Genomic DNA, 17,193 nt, shown 5'->3' with positions numbered 1-17,193 from the left:
ATAACAAGAGATGAATGCATACAAACTTGTCAAAATTACAATCCAAACACAAGTCAAATTGCATTGAAGTCTATGAGATCTTCAGGTTTTCTATCCCCCAAAAGGGGGCGAGGCCTTGACCTTTTGCTAAGTACCCTATATAGGCCTATGTACCGGTCTGATGTATTACCTCCCAAAGTTAAAATATTTTAACTTTTTCCCGTCCTCCGCGACAGAATTTACAACCGGATGATCCATAGCTTCCTCACACCGGAGAAAGTTTTTTGAGAAAGTTGCATTTTTTACATGCATTACTAGAATGATTACATAAAATAATAGACAAAAGTATTTGATTTAAAGGTCCCATATTGTAAAAAGTCAGATTTTCATGTCTTTTATATTATAAAGCAGGTTTAAGTGTTATATAAATACTGGTAAACTCTCAATATACGGAGAAATACACACAGCCCGTATTCAGAAAATGTGCGTTTGAAACAAGCCGTTAGGATTAGTGTCCATTTGTGATGTCACAAATATACAATATTTACAACATTACACAACATTCTAAATGTGTCCCAGTTTATTTCTTGTTGCAGTGTATGTAAATAACACCAGCTGACAGGAAGTAAACATGGACCCAAACTGTTGCCTAGCAACACAATTCCGTTGCAATTCCAATGAAATGCACTAAAATGGAGCGTTTTAGACAGAGGGTAAATACAGGTATATTTAGACAGACAGTACGAGGAAAATAAAGTTTTTTTTTAACATTACAACATGTAAACATGTTCGAGTAGAAACACAAAATACAAGTATGAACTTGAAAATGAGCACGATATGGGACCTTTAATATATTTTATTCCATTCTTTGTAAACAATACGACATCATCATAGCGTCATACCGTCATACGCATTCCGTTTTGCCGTTCCGTTTCCTGTTTTTCCCGTGCCATCCAGAAGGTGTTGCCCGTCTGCCTGATTCCATGTGAATGCAGCATTAGTGTTCTTGTTGACTTGGCTAAAATGAACCACCAATAACAAGCAAACTGATATTGTTCTCATCCTTCTTCATCCCCTTTTTCCCTCACCCAGGCTGATTCCAACAAGACCAGGATTGACGAGGCCAACCAGCGCGCCACAAAGATGCTGGGCAGTGGCTAAACGCCCCGCTCCCAGAGCGCGATCGTCCAGGCGTCCCTGCGCCGCACATCTACAGGCGCTGACATGCTTTCATCATGGTATTGACCTTCTAGGTTTGCACACATGCACATATCACCTCTCCTCCCCATTGTAAATGTTGTTCTGTGTGTCGTCCGTCAAGCTTTTTTCAAGATGATTGTCCTCGTAAAAAGATGATTTCTTATACTCGTATTTCATTCTCTCCAAAGGTTGTATATAGTGCTGACTTGATGGCTCTCTAGCTCACTTGTGAAGTTTTTATTCTCTTTATCAAAATATATATATATATCATATATTATTCTATATCATATATAATATATATATATAAAAGTACACTGCTCTGGATGACAAGTATATAATAGGAATGCTATACAAGCTGTTTGTTTTTATTATTTTTCCTTTTCAGTATCTCAGTATCGTCTTAGTCAAACTGTGTCATTCCATTTAGGCTACTGTCATGCTCCTTATTTTGGTGTTGTCACGACAAATGGGAGAAGACTTATGGAAAAAAACAGGAGTAAAGATTTGCTAAGCGACGGTACAGATGAATGGGATCGCAAAAAGCACTTACAATCAAAAGGCAGTCGTTGGTACATTTTCCTTCATCGCAATCATACTGAGTTCCAATGTGCAACTAGACTCTCTGTAGCTGTATTAGACATTGCATTCCAAGTGATGTGAACTGTGCGTTCTCTGCATGACAAATGGTAGATTTTAGTCTTATAAATAAACCTGTCTGAAAAATATATATAAAAAATGATAACATGGCAGTAGCAAATTGACAAAACGCATGCTCAGTATTAGGACACAGTTAATTGTTCCATACTCCTGCAAGTTTGCAACAGTGCCACTCTTTTTGTCTCGATATATTTACCGACTGTGACCATCTCGTTGTAAAATAATGCAAAAGGGATCAAAAAAGTGAGATGAAGATGAAAAAAATATGAGGACTTGAGGTTGTATTGCAAAAAAATGACCTGTTTTCTAAATGATTATGCAGTTCAATGATGAAGATGTTGATTATGTGCTGAAAGATGAGGACTGGTTGTGTACTGTAACATAGGTTTTGGATGCTCTGAAAAAAAGAAATAAACGTTTGCAATGTAAAGCAAAGACGCATATTTCTGAGAGACCTTACTTTTATAAGAAGACTGTATCTGTGAGTTTATTCTCCCCGTGTGGTTTGTTATTGGTAAAAATATTGATAATATTGAATAACAACAACTATACTCTGAAACAAAAAAATACATACAAAAGGGTTTTTTGTTGCTTCTGTACTTTAGAGCTATGCACACCAAATCGCCAAAATGTCGAGTAGTTAGAGTAAGGTGATTAAATACCTAAACCTGAATGACACAATAGGTTAAACCGTGAGATTGATGTCCTCAACGCATGTAATATTAAAGACTCCCTCTCTGTATCCTGTCAGTGTGTGAAGTGGTGGACATTTTGTAGCTAGCTGAATTGATTAAAAGTAATAAACCCTAGCCGCACCCGTGTCTGTCTTTATTGCTCCTGTGAGTCGAGAGTCTCTCTCTCTAAGGTCCAGGGTGATATTTACAGAGAAACACCACTCAGGTTATGCATTTGTGCATGTAGACTATCACTGATGTAGCAGACAGTCCACCCACTCTCCATTTTTCCTAACTGCTCGAAACAAGCATCATCTTTAGGCGTAGAGCAAAAAATCATAAATCATAAAATAATGAATACACTGATCAAGACAACAAAATATAAGATATGCTGTGCGCAGCTAGAGTATTACTTTTTTCATCATCCATATTCTATGAAATGTTTGTACATTTCATAGAATATGGATGATGAAAAAAGTAATGATCCAGCCAATGCATCAGACCGGCAATACGTCTTCCAGAGTAGACTCTCATGACCACGCCCCCTTTTGGGAGAAAACACTCCCGTAGACGGTAACAGAGTAAAGAGAAGAAATTGAAACATGTCTCCAAACTTCTACTTTAACAAACCAGTAATAGTAATAACGCTATGCCGAAGAGTTGCTGTGTAGTTGGTTGCACCAACAATAAATCCCAAAATGCTGATCTCTGATTAGTTTCCCTGCCGTGTCCTAAAGAAGATATAATAGAGGGGCTTTATGGCTCCAAGCTATAGACCAGACCAGCATGGCTTTATGGCTCCAAGCTATAGACCAGACCAGCGTGGCTTTATGCTTCCAAGCTATAGTCCAGACCAGCATGGCTTTATGGCTCCAAGCTATAGACCAGACCAGCGTGGCTTTATGCCTCCAAGCTATAGTCCAGACCAGCATGGCTTTATGGCTCCAAGCTATAGACCAGACCAGCATGGTTTTATGGCTCTAAGCTATAGACCAGACCAGCATGGCTTTATGCCTCCAAGCTATAGTCCAGACCAGCATGGCTTTATGGCTCCAAGCTATAGACCAGACCAGCATGGCTTTATGCCTCCAAGCTATAGTCCAGACCAGCATGGCTTTATGGCTCCAAGCTATAGACCAGACCAGCATGGTTTTATGGCTCCAAGCTATAGACCAGACCAGTATGTATATAGTAGATGTCTGGATAAGTAATATCCAGTCACCTTGTTGGACAGAGGAGGACTGAAGGGACATGGCGGCGATCAGCCTTCATTTATTAAGGTATCACGAACGCTCAGGTTCAGGCAAGGTGGCAAGATAATGATTAGACATGTGTTGTTAGAGAGTATTAATACTGGACCATTGAACTTCTAGCTGGGATGCACATTAAACACCAGGATCCAAGAGCCAGCTAACCATTTATTCAGGGAGGATAAAGGGTGGAGGTTGAAGGATAATGGATGACGATATGGATGTTGATGATTTTTCTGCACAATAAATAAATGAAATCAATATATTGCCATGCTTACCACAATTAGAAATAAAAAAATAAGAGGTACGTAGTCATCTTACGTTATTAATGCATCAGCTTCTTAAGGGTGAAATACTTTAACATTCTCCAACCGGAACCTAATTATAACAAACATAAGTTAATACAATTTAACAAAATATATAATCACTTTTTTTCTCAAAATGAACAGATTGCCTGACTTACTCGGTCTGCCTTTAGCTCACAGGTGAGTGGCCGATATTACACCGCTCCAGAACAATACCAGGATCTATTAAGGAGGCGGATACACAAGTAGTAATAGGAGGGTTCCTTTGCGCGTGCATGTGAAATGCGCGTGCATGTGAGCGTACACGTGCGCGTGCACGTGTGTGTGTACGCGCGTGCGTATGTGTATGTGGGGATACAGGTGAACCCTTGGTGACCCTGGTGACCTTTTTGTAACCCTAGGGCTGATGTTAATTATTGGTAGTTGTCCAAAGGTGTCTGGTGTATGTGTTATCAGTTGCTCCACAGTAAACAAAAGAAGACCCCATCCTGTGGATCCTGATGCAGATAAAAAATACAGTTGTATCCCATATATGTGAACTCCGTTGTATCCAAGAGGTGTCTTTTTTATTACCGTATCATTAAAAGTTCAAACAAACCCCTGGTCCCTGTGACCAAAATGTTTTTGCTTTTTGGTGTTGCCACAGAAGACCCATACTGTTGATCCTGAGTCAGATAAAAAAAAAAAAGTCGGTTGTATCCAAGATGTTATCAGTTGCTCCGTAAACAAAAGAAGACCCCACCCCCCCCGCCTGTGGATACTGCTTCAGTGAACAAAACACAGTTGTATCCCTATATGTGAACGCCGTTGTATCCAAGAGTTGTCTTTTTTATTACAGTCCCCATAAAAGATCAAGCAAACCCCGGTGTGCTGTGGTCAAAATGTTTATGGCTTTTGATGATGTGGTGGTTGGTACTGTTTGCAGGCTATAGCAGCATGGATCCTGTAACCATATGTTTGTTTGTGAGAGGGTGTATGGATTAGCGTTGTTCGTAGTCGATATTAACATGTATCCAGGACAAATGGTGTGAGAAGGGAAGTATGTCATCTCCTTCATGTCATCTCCTAAAATTCTTTATGAGATGTATCTGTGAGAGGGGATGGGGTATGGGGTGGTATTGTTTGTAATAGATATCAGCATGTATCCAGGGACAAATGGGGTGGATGTGAGCGGGATGGGGGTCATCTCTTGTATGCCATCTCCTAAAATTCTTTAGGAGATGTATCTGTGCTGTAATGATTTGTTAACATTTTAAATTGGTAGATGTGTGTTAGTACACCACTAATTTTGCTTGTAGTCATCTCCCAAAAAAAAAAAAGCGGTGCAATGTCGGTAGAGTTACAATATAGTGGGTTTTTAAAAAAAAAAAAAAAAAAATGTATGTAGTGTGAATGGGGCAACCTCAAGGCCTGTCAACCATGCGTATTCATGAGATGTCACTAGCTCCATCTTTTACCTACACTTTGTGTATATAGTCAGCATTCAGCTGAGGTCGTGTTTACCAAACTTCACAACTTTTGAAGAGGACGCTTTTCCTAACGCCACTCTTGCATTTTGCACATTAGGTACAGTGTTCTTTTCTTTGGATGCTTCATTTTTGGCGTCTGTGAACATAGAGCTGATGTGACTTGCCAAAAAGCCCCAGTTTTGTCTCATCTGTCCAAAAGACATTCTCCAAGAAGCTTTGTGGCTTGTCAATATGCATTTTGGCATATTCCAGTCTCACTTTTTTATGATTTGGTGTCCTCCGGGGTTGTCTGCCATTAAGTCCACTTTGGCTCAAACAGGAGAAAATGGCTCATGGACTACTACTAAAACACTATGAATACTATAGAACTAACTAGCATTGTTAGAAAAATAATTATTAATGGGACAAATTTCTTGGGTATTTTAGCGTGCGATCAACTGCCTAAACACATCAGGCTGCTTGGAGATGGTCTTATAGCTTTTACCTTTAACATGGTTGTCTATAATTTTCTTTCTAATCTCCTGAGACAACTCTCTCCTTAGCTTTCTGTGGTCCATGTTCAGTGTGGTACACACCATGATACCAATGTTTAATGTGTCCCTATGGTCAAATTATTTTCAATCTTTTCTAGGGGTACCATCATTTTTGTCCAGGCCAGCTTCATTAGTTTGTTTTTTTAAATGATTCTGAACCAAAATTCAAAAACATTAGCTGATTTTCATTAGTTCATTTTCAATACATTTTTATTTATTATTACTTTTTTGTCAGTTTCAAGTTATTTCAGTGACCATTGTTTTTTTTATTCTTTCTTTAACGGAAGGGTACCAACAATTTTGACTATGTGTGTAGATACACACACACACACACACACACACACACATACAGTATATACATATGTCTATATCCACACCCGCTTACATATAGATATCCACTTAGACACAGCCAATGTTTAATGTGCCCCTATGGTCAAATTATTTTCAAGCTTTTCTAGGGGTACCATCATTTTGTCCAGGCCAGCTTCATTAGTTTGTTTTTTTAAATGATTCTGAACCAAAATTCAAAAACATTAGCTGATTTTCATTAGTTCATTTTCAATAAATTTTTATTATTACTTTTTGTCAGTTTCAAGTTATTTCAGTGACCATTGTTTTTTTTTTTATTCTTTCTTTTAACGGAAGGGTACCAACAATTTTGACTATGTGTGTAGATACACACACATACAGTATATACATATGTCTATATCCACACCCGCTTACATACAGATATCCACTTAGACACATTCGCTTACACAGTTATCTATTCTATTTTACAGACAAAAAAAAAAAAAAGGACATATTTACATCCCTTTAGTTGACCTTTTTGTCGACATTACTTATTAATTAATTTTGTTTAACTCCAATCCTCACCCTGACTCAAAGTAGCCCACCCATGATCAAAAATGATATTCTGTTCTTTTATTTCTATTAACATCCCTCTCAAGAACCCACTGATGTTTCAGAAACATTTTTAAATGTTCAGTGTTTAACTGTTGTCTTTTTATAGCTTTAAATATAAATGCTTTCCCCATCGTAATGATGATGTTGTTCAGGTCTTTTCCTTTTTTTTTTTCAACACCCCTTAAATCACCAAACATTATAGATAAAGGACAACTATAGAAATTTGATTTGTAGACTGAGATCCACTTTTTTCAACGTTAATCCAAAATAATGCAACTTCCTTACAATACCAAAAATAAATGAATGTCTGACTCCTCTTCCTCCTCACACAAACTACATATGTCACCTTGTTGGATGCCCCATTTTAATTTTTTTTTAGCATTCTCTTAGTAGGCAAGAATTTGTAGATTAGTTTTAGTTGTAAAATTCTAATGGAGACATCAAAAGAAGTTGTGTAAATACATGCATATACTTTCCTCCATGGGATACATTTGTCTAACAAATACCCCCATTTTTGACTGGATAGCTACTGGTGTAGCAGAAATGTGTTTAAGTTGCATGTATAACTGATATATTTTCTTGTTTATTTTTGTCTTATTCATCCATGTTGTGTCCTTAATGTAGGGGTAACATGCCACTTGTTTTGTACATAATAATAGCTTCCTTTTCCAGATCTGAGGTATAGCTGCACAGAGTTGATTAAATGTAAAAAGGTCACAAACATTACCGTATACTATTTTAAATTCATCATAAGTCTTGATTTCACCCCCACTATTCAAGAGGTCATTTATAAATAATATTCCTTTTTTCAAACATTGATTCAATAAAGATACGGTGATCATTAATCAAAATATTTCTATTATACCACAACACTTGGCTCGGGATTTCATAACTTCACACTGGTTGATGATATTGGTATTGAAACCAACTGACTATGGCCTCGTCCAAAAAGCCGGATAAGTATGGAAATGACTTTCTCTTTAATATAGTGAACTGAAAAGCAGTTAACTGGAGGTAAGGATAGAGTTCGTTGTGGAACAGAGGATGAGCAGACCTCAATCATTTTGCTGAAAACCACTGCGGATTTAAGATACATTTTGGTATAAGGGATGCTTTTAGTGCAAAGTTGAGTGCCTTAAGGTTTAACAATTTAAGTCCACAGTGTTTGTAATCATTATACAGATAAGCTCTTTTAATTTTGTCAGGCTTCCAACCCCATATGAAATTGAACACATTTTGCTCATATTTTTTAAACAGCTCCTCTCCTGGGGTAGGTAATGACATGAGGATATAGATAAACTGAGGAATCACTAAGGAATTTATCACGGTTATTTTTTTCCATATAAAGTTAAGTTAGTCATTCCCCAAACTTTTTAATTTTCTGTCTACTGTATGTAGCTTTCTATCAAAGTTTTCCTTCGTGATAAGGTCCATGTCTTTAGGGATATGTATACCAATGACATCTATTGGGCCATCTGACCATTTTAGTGGGCAGATTACTATAGATATTAAAATTTGTACCTTTCAGAGATCCAATTCGCAGCACAGTACATTTATCATAGTTAGGTTTTAGTCAGGAAATTACTGAGAAGTTATTCAACTCTTTAACTAATGCAGTAAAGGATGCAACATTTGGTTGATTTTGAAAGTTTACATCGACCGCATACATTGATATTGTTGATTCCAAACTATTTATTCTCAAACCTTCTATGTTGTTATTCATTCTTACTTTTTGTGCTAAGATTTCTATAGCTATAATAAATAGATACGCAGACAGTGGACATCCTTCTTTCAATCTTCTATATTGCTTAATTGTTTCAGAAAAAAAACATTGTTTATTATTTTACACTTTGGATTACTATACATTACTTTTTATCCAACTAATTAAAGAGTCTCCAAAGTTAAAATATTCTAAACATTTATAAATAAAATCCAAACGTACTTTATCGAAAGCTTTCTCAAAGGCAGCAAAAAAAAAAAAAATGAAAGCAGAGGTTTTTGTTGAGTCATAATATTCAATTATTTCAATTATTTGTCTAATACTGTCACTGATAGATCGACACTGTAAGAAGCCACACTGATCTGGATGAATAATATTGGGCAGTACTAGTTTTAATCTGTTTGCAAGACATTTGGCTAATATTTTAGCATCGTTACATTGTAGTGTGATTGGCCTCCAATTCTTTAGAGTAGTGGGATCTTTATACCTTCCACCTGAATCTTGTTTCAATAATAGTGAGATTAAACCTTCCTGTTGAGTTTCTGTAAGTTTGTTTTTTGCTATATGACCAGTTGAAGGTGTTCAGCAAAGGTGTTTTAACAGACTCATAGAAGGTTTGATAAAAGTTTACAGGTATGCCATCAGCTCCTGGACTTTTTACCTTTTTTCAAAGGAGTTAATAGCTGGATGTAATTCCATCCAGCGTAATAAGTCCCTCACAAGATTTTTTTCTTTCTCTGTTAACTTTACGGTATTATCGTCTTGAGAATTGGGGCTAGTATTTTGAGGCAATAAATCCTCTGGTGGGCTCTGTAAGGAGTACAATTTTGAAAAATAATTATGTTGTACCAGCAAAATTTCCCTTGGTTTTTTCAATGATTTTATTTCCTACTACAAGCTTCAAAACATTTTTCTTTACAGTGTTTTTATACTGCAGATTTAAAAAATATTTGGTTGATCTCTCCCGATTTTTCCAGCCATTCTATTCTATTTCTCAAATATGATACGTTGGCTTTCTCTGCACATAGTCTTTCTAACTCTCTTTCCTTGTGCTCAAGATTGTCCAGTAGAGCTTGTGACACATTTGTATTATTGTCTACCCGTTCTGTTAAATCTTCTATCTCAGCTATCAATATTTTTTCTGTCTCCAAACGATTTTTATTTTTCCTTGAGCTGTATTGAATGCAGTGTCCCCTTAAGGTGTATTTTTAAAAGCATCCCATATAATCAAAGGATCCGCTGTATCATTATTCACTACAAAGAAATCTTTTATGAATTTGTTTGTTGTATCTATAAACTCTTTATCCTTCAATAGCTTCTGATTTAATTTCCAGTATCCTGGACCCCTATGAAACGTTGTGGTACAAATGCTCAAGGTTATAAGATGATGATCTGACCTAAATCTCTCTTTAATCTCGACTTTATTCATTTTTGGAGTCAAAGAAAATGATGTTAAGAAATAATCTATTCTGCTAGCCTGATTTCCTCATCTCCATGTATATCTTGTTTGCTTTGGATTTCGCAATCGCCATATGTCAATTAAATCTAGTGAGGTCATGAGGCCAGAAATAGCATTATATGCTCTAGAATGATAATTCTTAGTTTGTATGCCTTTTCGATCCAGATCTACATCCAACACAGTGTTGTAGTCTCCTGTCATTATCACATTTTTTATCATGTAGTTTTTCTTTTCTTGCAACATGTTGAATATATCTTGAAAGAAGAGTGGATCATCAGAATGAGGTGCATACAGATTTACTAATACAAATTCTAGGCTATCCACCAATATATCTTGTATAATATATCTACCTGCTTGATGTATTATTGTATCTTTGACCACAATATCTACTTCCTTTTTATACATTATCATTATAACTTTAGAATTTGAGCATCCGTGTGAAAAGTATATGTTATCCCCTCCACTCTGTTTTCCATTTAATCTCATACAGTTGGGTAGAGTGAGTCTCTTGTAAACAAAATATATCATAGTTTTTATCCGTAAGCCAACTAATAAAGTGTCCCCTTTTCTTCCTATCAGCTAAACCGTTACAGTTGAAGCTTGATATTACTAACTTAGACATATTTGATCTTCAGTGGATTCTATACTTTCATGATTCTTGAAAAAAAAAAAAGGATGGAAATAATAATAGTGACACCAAAACAACGGGAAGGGGCTGAAAATATTTCCTGTTTCTTCCATCCTCTGATGATATATTTTCAGCCCCTTCCCGTTGTTTTGGTGTCACTATTATTATTTCCATCCTTTTTTTTTTTTCAAGAATCATGAAAGTATAGAATCCACTGAAGATCAAATATGTCTAAGTTAGTAATATCAAGCTTCAACTGTAACGGTTTAGCTGATAGGAAGAAAAGGGGACACTTTATTAGTTGGCTTACGGATAAAAACTATGATATATTTTGTTTACAAGAGACTCACTCTACCCAACTGTATGAGATTAAATGGAAAACAGAGTGGAGGGGATAACATATACTTTTCACACGGATGCTCAAATTCTAAAGTTATAATGATAATGTATAAAAAGGAAGTAGATATTGTGGTCAAAGATACAATAATACATCAAGCAGGTAGATATATTATACAAGATATATTGGTGGATAGCCTAGAATTTGTATTAGTAAATCTGTATGCACCTCATTCTGATGATCCACTCTTCTTTCAAGATATATTCAACATGTTGCAAGAAAAGAAAAACTACATGATAAAAAATGTGATAATGACAGGAGACTACAACACTGTGTTGGATGTAGATCTGGATCGAAAAGGCATACAAACTAAGAATTATCATTCTAGAGCATATAATGCTATTTCTGGCCTCATGACCTCACTAGATTTAATTGACATATGGCGATTGCGAAATCCAAAGCAAACAAGATATACATGGAGATGAGGAAATCAGGCTAGCAGAATAGATTATTTCTTAACATCATTTTCTTTGACTCCAAAAATGAATAAAGTCGAGATTAAAGAGAGATTTAGGTCAGATCATCATCTTATAACCTTGAGCATTTGTACCACAACGTTTCATAGGGGTCCAGGATACTGGAAATTAAATCAGAAGCTATTGAAGGATAAAGAGTTTATAGATACAACAAACAAATTCATAAAAGATTTCTTTGTAGTGAATAATGATACAGCGGATCCTTTGATTATATGGGATGCTTTTAAAAATACACCTTAAGGGGACACTGCATTCAATACAGCTCAAGGAAAAATAAAAATCGTTTGGAGACAGAAAAAATATTGATAGCTGAGATAGAAGATTTAACAGAACGGGTAGACAATAATACAAATGTGTCACAAGCTCTACTGGACAATCTTGAGCACAAGGAAAGAGAGTTAGAAAGACTATGTGCAGAGAAAGCCAACGTATCATATTTGAGAAATAGAATAGAATGGCTGGAAAAATCGGGAGAGATCAACCAAATATTTTTTAAATCTGCAGTATAAAAACACTGTAAAGAAAAATGTTTTGAAGCTTGTAGTAGGAAATAAAATCATTGAAAAAACCAAGGGAAATTTTGCTGGTACAACATAATTATTTTTCAAAATTGTACTCCTTACAGAGCCCACCAGAGGATTTATTGCCTCAAAATACTAGCCCCAATTCTCAAGACGATAATACCGTAAAGTTAACAGAGAAAGAAAAAAATCTTGTGAGGGACTTATTACGCTGGATGGAATTACATCCAGCTATTAACTCCTTTGAAAAAAGGTAAAAAGTCCAGGAGCCGATGGCATACCTGTAAACTTTTATCAAACCTTCTATGAGTCTGTTAAAACACCTTTGCTGAACACCTTCAACTGGTCATATAGCAAAAAACAAACTTACAGAAACTCAACAGGAAGGTTTAATCTCACTATTATTGAAACAAGATTCAGGTGGAAGGTATAAAGATCCCACTACTCTAAAGAATTGGAGGCCAATCACACTACAATGTAACGATGCTAAAATATTAGCCAAATGTCTTGCAAACAGATTAAAACTAGTACTGCCCAATATTATTCATCCAGATCAGTGTGGCTTCTTACAGTGTCGATCTATCAGTGACAGTATTAGACAAATAATTGAAATAATTGAATATTATGACTCAACAAAAACCTCTGCTTTCATTTTTTTTTTTTTTGCTGCCTTTGAGAAAGCTTTCGATAAAGTACGTTTGGATTTTATTTATAAATGTTTAGAATATTTTAACTTTGGAGACTCTTTAATTAGTTGGATAAAAAGTAATGTATAGTAATCCAAAGTGTAAAATAATAAACAATGTTTTTTTTCTGAAACAATTAAGCAATATAGAAGATTGAAAGAAGGATGTCCACTGTCTGCGTATCTATTTATTATAGCTATAGAAATCTTAGCACAAAAAGTAAGAATGAATAACAACATAGAAGGTTTGAGAATAAATAGTTTGGAATCAACAATATCAATGTATGCGGTCGATGTAAACTTTCAAAATCAACCAAATGTTGCATCCTTTACTGCATTAGTTAAAGAGTTGAATAACTTCTCAGTAATTTCCTGACTAAAACCTAACTATGATAAATGTACTGTGCTGCGAATTGGATCTCTGAAAGGTACAAATTTTAATATCTATAGTAATCTGCCCACTAAAATGGTCAGATGGCCCAATAGATGTCATTGGTATACATATCCCTAAAGACATGGACCTTATCACGAAGGAAAACTTTGATAGAAAGCTACATACAGTAGACAGAAAATTAAAAAGTTTGGGGAATGACTAACTTAACTTTATATGGAAAAAAATAACCGTGATAAATTCCTTAGTGATTCCTCAGTTTATCTATATCCTCATGTCATTACCTACCCCAGGAGAGGAGCTGTTTAAAAAATATGAGCAAAATGTGTTCAATTTCATATGGGGTTGGAAGCCTGACAAAATTAAAAGAGCTTATCTGTATAATGATTACAAACACTGTGGACTTAAATTGTTAAACCTTAAGGCACTCAACTTTGCACTAAAAGCATCCCTTATACCAAAATGTATCTTAAATCCGCAGTGGTTTTCAGCAAAATGATTGAGGTCTGCTCATCCTCTGTTCCACAACGAACTCTATCCTTACCTCCAGTTAACTGCTTTTCAGTTCACTATATTAAAGAGAAAGTCATTTCCATACTTATCCGGCTTTTTGGACGAGGCCATAGTCAGTTGGTTTCAATACCAATATCATCAACCAGTGTGAAGTTATGAAATCCCGAGCCAAGTGTTGTGGTATAATAGAAATATTTTGATTAATGATCACCGTATCTTTATTGAATCAATGTTTGAAAAAAGGAATATTATTTATAAATGACCTCTTGAATAGTGGGGGCGAAATCAAGACTTATGATGAATTTAAAATAGTATACGGTAATGTTTGTGACCTTTTTACATTTAATCAACTCTGTGCAGCTATACCTCAGATCTGGAAAAGGAAGCTATTATTATGTACAAAACAAGTGGCATGTTACCCCTACATTAAGGACACAACATGGATGAATAAGACAAAAATAAACAAGAAAATATATCAGTTATACATGCAACTTAAACACATTTCTGCTACACCAGTAGCTATCCAGTCAAAAATGGGGGTATTTGTTAGACAAATGTATCCCATGGAGGAAAGTATATGCATGTATTTACACAACTTCTTTTGATGTCTCCATTAGAATTTTACAACTAAAACTAATCTACAAATTCTTGCCTACTAAGAGAATGCTAAAAAAAAATTAAAATGGGGCATCCAACAAGGTGACATATGTAGTTTGTGTGAGGAGGAAGAGGAGTCAGACATTCATTTATTTTTGGTATTGTAAGGAAGTTGCATTATTTTGGATTAACGTTGAAAAAAGTGGATCTCAGTCTACAAATCAAATTTCTATAGTTGTCCTTTATCTATAATGTTTGGTGATTTAAGGGGTGTTGAAAAAAAAAAAGGAAAAGACCTGAACAACATCATCATTACGATGGGGAAAGCATTTATATTTAAAGCTATAAAAAGACAACAGTTAAACACTGAACATTTCAAAATGTTTTTGAAACATCAGTGGGTTCTTGAGAGGGATGTTAATAGAAATAAAAGAACAGAATATCATTTTTGATCATGGGTGGGCTACTTTGAGTCAGGGTGAGGATTGGAGTTAAACAAAATTAATTAATAAGTAATGTCGACAAAAAGGTCAACTAAAGGGATGTAAATATGTCCTTTTTTTTTTTTTTGTCTGTAAAATAGAATAGATAACTGTGTAAGCGAATGTGTCTAAGTGGATATCTATATGTAAGCGGGTGTGGATATAGACATATGTATATACTGTATGTGTGTGTATCTACACACATAGTCAAAATTGTTGGTACCCTTCCGTTAAAAGAAAGAATAAAAAAAAAAACAATGGTCACTGAAATAACTTGAAACTGACAAAAAGTAATAATAAAAATTTATTGAAAATGAACTAATGAAAATCAGCTAATGTTTTTGAATTTTGGTTCAGAATCATTTAAAAAAACAAACTAATGAAGCTGGCCTGGACAAAATGATGGTACCCCTAGAAAAGCTTGAAAATAATTTGACCATAGGGGCACATTAAACATTGGCTGTGTCTAAGTGGATATCTATATGTAAGCGGGTGTGGATATAGACATATGTATATACTGTATGTGTGTGTGTGTGTGTGTGTGTGTGTGTGTGTGTGTGTATCTACACACATAGTCAAAATTGTTGGTACCCTTCCGTTAAAGAAAGAATAAAAAAAAAACAATGGTCACTGAAATAACTTGAAACTGACAAAAAAGTAATAATAAATAAAAATGTATTGAAAATGAACTAATGAAAATCAGCTAATGTTTTTGAATTTTGGTTCAGAATCATTTAAAAAAAAAAAACTAATGAAGCTGGCCTGGACAAAATGATGGTACCCCTAGAAAAGATTGAAAATAATTTGACCATAGGGGCACATTAAACATTGGCTGTGTCTAAGTGGATATCTATATGTAAGCGGGTGTGGATATAGACATATGTATATACTGTATGTGTGTGTGTGTGTGTGTGTGTGTGTGTATCTACACACATAGTCAAAATTGTTGGTACCCTTCCGTTAAAGAAAGAATAAAAAAAACAATGGTCACTGAAATAACTTGAAACTGACAAAAAAGTAATAATAAATAAAAATGTATTGAAAATGAACTAATGAAAATCAGCTAATGTTTTTGAATTTTGGTTCAGAATCATTTAAAAAAACAAACTAATGAAGCTGGCCTGGACAAAAATGATGGTACCCCTAGAAAAGATTGAAAATAATTTGACCATAGGGACACATTAAACATTGGTATCATGGTGTGTACCACACTGAACATGGACCACAGAAAGCTAAGGAGAGAGTTGTCTCAGGAGATTAGAAAGAAAATTATAGACAACCATGTTAAAGGTAAAAGCTATAAGACCATCTCCAAGCAGCCTGATGTGTTTAGGCAGTTGATCGCACGCTAAAATACCCAAGAAATTTGTCCCATTAATAATTATTTTTCTAACAATGCTAGTTAGTTCTATAGTATTCATAGTGTTTTAGTAGTAGTCCATGAGCCATTTTCTCCTGTTTGAGCCAAAGTGGACTTAATGGCAGACAACCCCGGAGGACACCAAATCATAAAAAAGTGAGACTGGAATATGCCAAAATGCATATTGACAAGCCACAAAGCTTCTTGGAGAATGTCTTTTGGACAGATGAGACAAAACTGGGGCTTTTTGGCAAGTCACATCAGCTCTATGTTCACAGACGCCAAAAATGAAGCATCCAAAGAAAAGAACACTGTACCTAATGTGCAAAATGCAAGAGTGGCGTTAGGAAAAGCGTCCTCTTCAAAAGTTGTGAAGTTTGGTAAACACGACCTCAGCTGAATGCTGACTATATACACAAAGTGTAGGTAAAAGATGGAGCTAGTGACATCTCATGAATACGCATGGTTGACAGGCCTTGAGGTTGCCCCATTCACACTACATACATTTTTTTTTTTTTTTTTTTAAAAACCCACTATATTGTAACTCTACCGACATTGCACCGCTTTTTTTTTTTTGGGAGATGACTACAAGCAAAATTAGTGGTGTACTAACACACATCTACCAATTTAAAATGTTAACAAATCATTACAGCACAGATACATCTCCTAAAGAATTTTAGGAGATGGCATACAAGAGATGACCCCCATCCCGCTCACATCCACCCCATTTGTCCCTGGATACATGCTGATATCTATTACAAACAATACCACCCCATACCCCATCCCCTCTCACAGATACATCTCATAAAGAATTTTAGGAGATGACATGAAGGAGATGACATACTTCCCTTCTCACACCATTTGTCCTGGATACATGTTAATATCGACTACGAACAACGCTAATCCATACACCCTCTCACAAACAAACATATGGTTACAGGATCCATGCTGCTATAGCCTGCAAACAGTACCAACCACCACATCATCAAAAGCC

At 35.4% G+C, this 17,193-nt stretch overlaps 1 protein-coding gene across 2 annotated transcripts in view; it reads left to right on the top strand.

The window, feature by feature from the left end:
* Positions 1-2,645, top strand: part of snap25a (synaptosome associated protein 25a) — a 62,085-nt gene extending 59,440 nt beyond the window's left edge. For both annotated transcript variants that reach the window (XM_074615855.1, XM_074615854.1), the window contains exon 8: positions 1,072-2,645. In XM_074615855.1, coding sequence (XP_074471956.1) covers positions 1,072-1,140 — 69 coding nt within the window. In that variant the 3' untranslated portion in view covers positions 1,141-2,645. The remainder of the gene's footprint in view (positions 1-1,071) is intronic.
* The last annotated feature ends 14,548 nt before the right edge of the window (positions 2,646-17,193 follow it).

Source organism: Sebastes fasciatus, chromosome 18 (assembly GCF_043250625.1).
Source record: "Sebastes fasciatus isolate fSebFas1 chromosome 18, fSebFas1.pri, whole genome shotgun sequence".
NCBI lineage: Eukaryota > Metazoa > Chordata > Actinopteri > Perciformes > Sebastidae > Sebastes > Sebastes fasciatus.
Note: the sequence above shows the minus strand (reverse complement) of the source record. Positions and strands in the feature narration are given on the sequence as shown.